Source organism: Merops nubicus, unplaced genomic scaffold (assembly GCF_000691845.1).
Source record: "Merops nubicus isolate BGI_N331 unplaced genomic scaffold, ASM69184v1 scaffold10304, whole genome shotgun sequence".
Classification (NCBI taxonomy): Eukaryota; Metazoa; Chordata; class Aves; order Coraciiformes; family Meropidae; genus Merops; species Merops nubicus.
The window spans coordinates 43,591-51,632 of NW_008604891.1; the positions used below are offsets into that span (position 1 = coordinate 43,591).

General features: G+C 52.6%; 1 protein-coding gene across 1 annotated transcript in view; it reads left to right on the forward strand.

The window, feature by feature from the left end:
- The window catches only part of LOC103771855 (lipase member M-like), a 6,994-nt gene extending 1,001 nt beyond the window's left edge, over positions 1 to 5,993 (forward strand). The window contains exons 2-9 of the mRNA XM_008939172.1: positions 150 to 267; positions 906 to 1,104; positions 2,013 to 2,122; positions 2,838 to 2,983; positions 3,575 to 3,721; positions 4,401 to 4,472; positions 5,539 to 5,604; positions 5,736 to 5,993. Of these exons, the coding sequence (XP_008937420.1) occupies positions 150 to 267; positions 906 to 1,104; positions 2,013 to 2,122; positions 2,838 to 2,983; positions 3,575 to 3,721; positions 4,401 to 4,472; positions 5,539 to 5,604; positions 5,736 to 5,993 (1,116 nt within the window). The remainder of the gene's footprint in view (positions 1 to 149; positions 268 to 905; positions 1,105 to 2,012; positions 2,123 to 2,837; positions 2,984 to 3,574; positions 3,722 to 4,400; positions 4,473 to 5,538; positions 5,605 to 5,735) is intronic.
- Positions 5,994 to 8,042: the final 2,049 nt, after the last annotated feature.

An 8,042-nucleotide genomic window follows, 5' to 3' on the forward strand; every position in this document is an offset into this window, starting at 1 on the left:
TTCCCTGGGCCAAGCAATGTCCCAGGTACCACAGTGTTCACAGTGTTTTAGTTTTACAAAGATATCCCAGCAGATAAAGGATGCACTCATCAAGTCAAATGAGTACCTTGGCTATGGAAAGCTTTCCACCTGGGTTTTTCTTTCCCCAGAGCCAAATGATCTGCCACAGAGAGTACCCCAGTGAGGAGTATGAAGTCCTGACTCATGACGGCTACTATGTGAGACTGAACAGAATTCCTTATGGGAGAGAAAATCCTGGGAACAGAGGTATGGCTTTATTTCACAAAGAAGCCAGAAAAAAAAACCAAAACAAAACAAATCAAAACACCAACCCCTAACATAACAAGTAGGTGAAGGGATGAACTTTACCAGGCCAGAGGAGTATTTTGTTAAAGCAAAAATCCCAAATCCACAGTACTTCTCCAATTTACAGTCAAGGCAGCCAGCACTGGAAAGCATGCATGCAGCACAGCCACAGCGTTTCATATCAACCAGAGACTTGGTTTTAAGGCTCAGAGGGTGCAGGCCTATCTTCAGAGAGCTCCTCATTATTTTTTTTCCCCATAAATCTGTGGCCTTGCAGTTTGAAACATCTCAGGGACAAGACTGTACATCTGAGCTTTCACATGCTTGTTGTCAGTGGTCACAGTACTGAGCTTGTAGGGATGAGCACCTGGGGTCTGGAAAGCTTAGGAGGGATGTCCACAGCTCTCCAGCCTGAGACAATGAGGGCAACCACCACAAGACAACTATAGCAAGGATTTCTTCATCAGTAGACGTCATTAAAATGAACATTGTATGTCCTCTGTCAGTGCAAGAAAGAGGCTTTATTGATCTGAATTTGGAATGAGTAAGTAGAGAAATTTTTTCTATTCAGTGAAATATATTATTTCTTTCCTATTCAGGGGCCAAACCAGTTGTGTTTCTCCAGCATGGGTTTCTTGGAGAAGGCAGCCAATGGGTGGAAAATCTGGCTAACAACAGCCTTGGCTTCATATTAGCAGACTCTGGCTATGATGTCTGGTTGGGAAACAGCCGTGGAACAAGCTGGTCCCAGAGACACCAATACCTTTCAGCTGACCAGGTTGAATTCTGGGATTTCAGGTGGGCTGGAGGGGATTGCAAAAGCACAGCAAACTTCTCTGCCTCTCGCTAACATCTAGGCAGGGGTGGGTGCTTCCAGGCAGGTGAGTCAGAGCACCTAACTCCCAGGTATGGCCTCCTCTAGACCTCCTGGTGCTGTGCCCGGGGAGAATGGAGGTACCTGTGCAGACGTGCCTGATGCATGATGAGAGCACAGGGCACTGCTGCCAGCATGGGGACACCCAGCCTGCAGAGACATCAGCGCTGTCTTGGGGCATCTGAGGGGACCTCCCTGGCCAAGGGCCCAGCAAGGTGTCCTCAAGTGTCATCACCACCTCCTTCTCTCCTAGACATTGTCCACAGAAACCTTGTCCCTAAAAGCAGCTTTCTAAGCTGCTACCGCCACTCTAGAGCTGATCTTCAGAGCAGTCCTGGATTTCCCAAGCTCATAAACATGCTTCCAGTAAGAAAAACCTGATGAAGCCGGTCTGCATTTCACCACACCACATCAAAAAAGCATGTGGGCAGGAACTAGTGCTCCACTCCTTCCTGGGAAAGAGCGTCTCTAGGAGCAGAGCTGGTGCTGTAATCCTGATGAGAGGCAGCTCTGGGTCTGCCAGGCTGCTGTGTATTGCACTTGAACAAACAGCTGGCCAAGCCCTGCACACTTTCCTCACTGCTAACTCCTGTTGTGGGGTGACTAAGCACTTTCAGGGAAGGCCGAGGCCATGGCAGGAGGGATGTCTTTAGATCCTGTGCGTTTTCAGTCAGCACGGTGCTCTCCTAGCTCATAGGAATTTTCCCCTGGAAAATGATGCCACAGATGTTAAGCCCTTCAGTATACAAGCAATGCAAGGCAGCCAAAATCCATAGGTAAGTTTGCTCTCCTGGTGTTACCTTATAACCAACGCACTGCTCCTGTTCTGCAGCTTTCATGAAATGGCAATGTATGACCTCCCAGCCATGATCGACTTTGTTCTGCAGAAGACTGAGCAGAAGCAGATATACTTTGTTGGCTACTCCCAAGGCTGCACGATCGGTGCGTTAGAAGCAGTTGCACACCATATTGCCTGGACCACCTTGAAAATATTAATGCTGGTGTTTGTCAGCAGAAAGCAGAGAGGTCCCATTTTTGTGGACTGCTGAGCAGGTAGGGTAGGTAGAAAATCTCTTCCAGTTTGAAGTCCCACAGCAGCCGTGCTTCTCATACAAGACATCTGGGAGAATCAGCGTGCTCCTAGAGCAGTAAGAAAGTTCCTGGTGACCCCAGTAAGCTCCTTGCTGCATTTATAATTCAACCTAGAAAAACTAATTGAAGTGTCCCACATCACAAACCAAAGGTGTTTTGCACAGAGGTTACAGCTTCTGTTTTCCAATGAAATGCATGGTGCTTTTTTTCACTAGCTAGGCCCTCAGGGTTTTAACAAAACCTCTGTGAGGATGATACCCTTTTAGCAGTGGTTGATGGAAGGTGACAGCACTGTTTACTTCCCTTGGCAAATAGGACAGGATTTCCCAACAGTGGTAGTCGTTGAAGTTCCTCATCAGACACTTCTAACCACAGGAATAAAGGTGTTGTCTCCTTTTGGACATCTCCTGCAGTAATGTTAAGCAGCAAGGTGGCAAGAGATCCCAGATGTCTAATTGGAGATAATGTCAGCTAAAGAGATCTGGGCAGTGGATCCAAGCAACCTTTATATTAAGCACCTGAAGAAAGATCAACGACATCTCAGGTTCTTCTTCTGTTTTCTCAGCACTCATTGCATTTTCATCCATGCCAGAACTGGCTCAGAAAATCAAGATGTTTTTTGCCCTGGCTCCAGCAGTGACAATGAAGTATGCCAGAAGTCCCATCATGAAAATGTCCTTCCTTCTGGACAAGCAATTCAAGATGCTTCAGGTAGGGGATTACCCTGTTGCTCTCCTCCCAGAGATACCAGTGCTAGGAGAGGGATGGTGCCCAGCTGCAGTCCCCAGGGCTATCCGACGTGGCAGGGAACAGTGAACTCCACGGGTTTAAAAGTACCGACACGATTCAGGAGCAGGTGCACTCCTGCATGGTCACTTGGTTCAGTGCATGCCCTCCCTGCTCCTGTAGGTGTCGAAACTGCCCCGTGGGGGCGTGTGCTGAGTTCCCAGACAGACCGCCTGGAAAAGAGCAGCTTTGCCGTATTGATTTGAATGGCAGTGAAAAACCAATCCAGTTCTCAGGGGAGGTGGGGGAAAAGAGGAGAGTCATGAATATTGCTGTCCTGGGGTGTGTTCAATCAGCATTATCTCCTGCAATAAGCTGTAAGCGTCTCAGAGGTGCGGGAGGGCAAAGGAAAGAGGGTTGGACTCCTGTGGACACTGTGCTGCACATCCTCTCACTCTCCAACAGCTGGGACAGCTCACAGGGACTTCGGCCAGCGTTGGGCTGGGGGAGACACTCCAAGGGGTAGGCTGAAAGAAAGGGAAGACAAGAAATCTACCTTGCCCTTTGCTTCTGCAGCTTCTGCTCGGCAGAACGGACGCCTCGCTGCATATCAGGAAGCTGTGGAGATTTTTCCCGCAGCTCTGCAGACACCCACTGCTGCACAAGCCCTGCACCAACCTCCTCTTTCTGCTGGCCGGCTACAACGAGAAGAACCTCAACATGGTGGGTGTGTCACCCCGTTTTGTGGGGAGGGAGCTGGGGCCCCGGGGTGCACTGCTTGGGAGCATCCAGCAGCGCCCACTGGCTCTGCCAACTCCCCTGCCTGTTGCCTGTTCCCTCCCTGCCAAACATCCCACCCAGCCTGCTACAGCCACTCACACCCAGCATCCATGGGCAAGCAGGTGTTGCAAGGGCAATGTGTGTCCCTCTGACAGATCCCTCTCTCACTGCTCCTCCTCCCCAGGCAGGAGAAGTTCCCAGGCTCTGCTGGGTGAGTGTTAGTGGCCAGATGGCACTAGGCAACATCTCTGAGGTAGGGCTGCCTGTCACTGAGACCAGCGGTACTTCCCACCAGAGCCGTGGGCTGCTCCTACCCACTCTACATCATGTCTGCTGAAGCAGTATCTGGATGACCACAGGTAGTCACTGAGGTCCCAAGGACAGTCTCTGAGCCCAAATGAGTTATCCACAGGAGCTGAGGATACCATATCCTTCATCACTGTTCTCTTCCTGGAGCTGTCTCAGAACAGTTGACTTTTAATGAAAATTATATTCCTGAATCTGACCCAACTCCGTAGGCAGCATGACTCAGCAATGTTTTGGGGAACACATCATCTGGCAACTGCCATCCTTGCTCCTGTCCACTGGAGAGCACTGATAGCTTGCACGTGTTTCCTTGCAGACGCGGCTGGATGTGTACACATCCCACTACCCAGATCGGACATCTGTCAAAAATGTGATACACTGGGCCCAGGTAGGTTCCCTGAAACAGAGGCTTTACTGCTGGGATGGTCCATTCTCGGAGAGTCTGGTGTGTCCAGGGTGGACATGAGAGTCTGGGGATCTTGGGCATTAGCAGCTTGTGAGAAAGTAAAGGCAAGAATTTAGGTGTACAGAAGAGGTGCTGGGTGCAGGATGAGCCATCCTGGTCCTGGCGCAGACCAGCGGACACCGGGGTGTGTGCCCTGGACTGTGCCAGGCACGACAAGGGAAGGGATGGAGAGGCCACAGCTGGATGCTGGGACCAGTTTGGGGCCCCCAGGGATCCCTAAAGTAGAGTGAGCCCAAGGACACTGTGGTGATTGCGAGTGTGAACCAGGGCTTACAAGGAGAGGCTGGGTGATCTGGACTTGTTCAGCTAGAGATGAAGAGGCAATGGGGGATCCAATAGCATCTCCCCCTGCCCAAAGGAGTCCAAGAGATGCCAGGGCCAGATTATGTCCATTGTGCCAATTCTTTCAGATTCTGCAGCTGCAGCATTGGCCCTGATGGAAACAGGGTCAGGCTGGACACCTCCACCCTGGTGCCTCCTTGCAGAGCCAACTTACAGATAACGGGGAAGGTGAAAAAGGTCCTTTTAATCAATATAACTATTTTGCAGATATCTGAGCTTTCACCCCTAGAGTAGAAGCAACTCTTATAATAACTGGGCTCTGTACTCTGAGCCTGAAGTGTCATGAGAAGGTAAGAATGACAAAGTTGTTGAAGAAAAACTCACCAACATAAGGTCCTCCAGTGCACTCAAGTGCTCCTGGTGATGAGCAGGTTTTCAGAGGCACAAATGTTGCACTAGGGCAGCCAAGAAGTCACATCCAACATCTTGGTTTGTCAGCCCATGGCAAGGGACAGGCGTAGAGTTGGATGTCAAAGCATCACCCTGTTAAAAAGGTGGAAAGCCTGACTTTGCAGGGATGACACCTCCTGCAATGTCCCATGCAAGCACCCTCTCTTGATGTGGTCCATCGAGGAGATTAGGAGATGTCAGACCCACGCAGTGGTACTTGCTGGCCTCCCACCACAGATCTATCCTCTCCTCCCAGGTGATGACATCAGGAGAATTCAAAGCCTTTGACTACGGCAGTAAAAATCCAGCTGTGTACCACCAGGTAGGAGGCTGCAGTGGCAGTTCTGGAGGCTGGAGATGCCAGCGGACTGTTCTGGGTGGTGCAGGGCTGGGCTTCATTGCAAGGGTTGACCACAATGATGATTCCTCAGACCCCCCCCTGTGTCTCTCCAGGACACACCTCCCTCCTACCAGGTGGAGCAGATGCCTGTGCCCACTGCAGTGTGGTCAGGAGGGGAGGACTGGGTAGTTGACCAGAGGGATGTCCACCTGCTGCTACCCCGCATCGCCCACCTCATCACCTACGACCACATCCCCAACTGGAACCACTGGGACTTCATTTGGGGCTTGGATGCCCCCAGGCGCCTCTACAGCACCATCCTGGAACTGATGAAGGGGTCTCAGAGTGGTGACTCCCCAGGGAGATGCTAGTGACCTGGCCCCCCTCCCTTGACTGGGATATCACCTGCTGTCTCCTCCCTCCTGCTAGCTCAACACGTTTGTGGTGGTGGTGGATCCTCCTCCCTGCTTAAGATCTCCCCAAGGACAAGAGGCACTATGCAGGCAGGACAGTGTTGAGATCAACTAAGGCGTCAGGGCAGGCAGAAGCCACCAGCTGGGCAGCCCTGCTGGAAGGGCCCTGGGGTGATGGAGCTGCATCCTGGGCTGAGCAACGATAACATGGGGACCCTGCCATGACCCCGTAGTGGCTGCCCAGCGGGCCAGGGATTAGAACATCCAACTCAGAAGGAGATGGATGGGAGCTGGGCTTGTTGGGTCTGGCTGTGGGAAGGTGGGTGTGTCTGAGAGCAGCCCTCAGTCACAACACAGGCAGGGATGAAGGGATGGATGAGGCCAAACCCTTTTTGGCAGCAACAGGTGATGCAAAGGACCCCAGCCCCGGATCACAGCCCAGGGGTTTCAGGTTGGACATGGAGAACCCTTCTTCCCTCAGACAGGTCCCCAGGGAGGTGGAGGGTTCTCCATCTTAGCGGGATTCAGGGCTTGCCTGGGCCAACTCGGGTGCTTGCCTGCAGTCCTTCAGTCCCAGGTCTGAATGGACAGAATTCCCTGAGGGCGGCTGCATGGCCCAGTGCCAACGCACCGCCAGTCCTCCGGCCCTGGGAGCTGGTGAACCCATATGGCCCATGGCTGGGTCACAGGGCCACCGTCCCACCACGAGGCTGCTGCCCAGCTGGTGTTCTACAGCGTGCGCAGACCCCACCCCATGCAGTCCCATCCCGCTGCTTGCTGCAAAACTGGAGGCGGGGGAAACCCCTCCAAAATAAATGCTCACAGGGGATTTCAGGCACCTGCGCCACAGCTCAGACACTTCCAGCTCCTCCTTGCACATAAATATTTGCCGGAGGGCTACCTGGGCTCGGCTCAGATAAACACGGCTTGGCCCCGGCGGTGTGGTGAGCCCAGCCGCAGCCACCGGGTGTGCCACTTAGGAGGGTGGCACGGGGGAGAAACGATGGTTGGCAAAAGGCCAGTAGGCAGCATCAGGGATGGAGAGATTTATTCACAGAGTCCTAGAATCACAGAATCACAGAATGGTTTCCGCTGGAAGAGACCTTCTAAGATCATCGAGTTCAAACATTAACCTAACTCTACCAAGCCTACCACTACAACATGTCCCTCAGCACCACATCTGCACATCTTTTAAATCCCTGCAGGGATGGGGACCCCACCACTGCCCTGGGCAGCCTGAGCCAGGCCTTGACAACCCTTTCAAGGAAGAAATATTTCCTAACATCCAACCTAAACCTCTGCTATTGCAACTTGAGGCCATTTCCCCCTGTCCTGTCACTTGTTCCTTGGGAGAAGAGACCAACCACCACCTGGTTCCAACCTCCTTTTAGGGAGTTGTCAAGAGTGAGAAGGTCTCCCTTCTCCAGGTTCAACAGCCCTGGGTCCCTCAGCCCCTCCTCACCAGACTTGTGCTCTAGACCCTTCCTCAGCTTTGTTGCCCTTTTCTGGACCCACTCCAGCCCCTCAGTGTCCTGCTTCAAGTGAGGGGCCCAAAACTGAACCCAAGATTTGAGGTGTGGCCTCCCCAGTGCTGAGTCCAGGGGGACATCCCTGCCCTAGTCCTGCTGGCCATAGTAGTACTGATCCAAGCCAGGATGTCCTTCTTGGCTACCTGGTAGAGCCTGGCTCATCTTCAGGTGGCTGTCAACCAACAGCCCCAGGACCTTTACCACCAGGCACCATCCAGGCACTCATGCCCACAATGGCTGGGAAATATGCAGCAAATGGGAGTTCTTGGGTTGACCCATGGGGCAGCTGCCTGCCTGTGGGGCCCCTGCCAGTGCAGGCAGCTCTGCCTGGTGCCACTGGGATGGTGATGGACAGGCCAGCTGGCTGCTGGACCTACCGGAGGTATCCAGTAGCTCCTCCACCTTGCTGGAGCAGGATGGTGAGGGTGGTGGAGTGGTCCCAGGAGCATCACAGAATCATTAAGGTTGGAAAAGACCT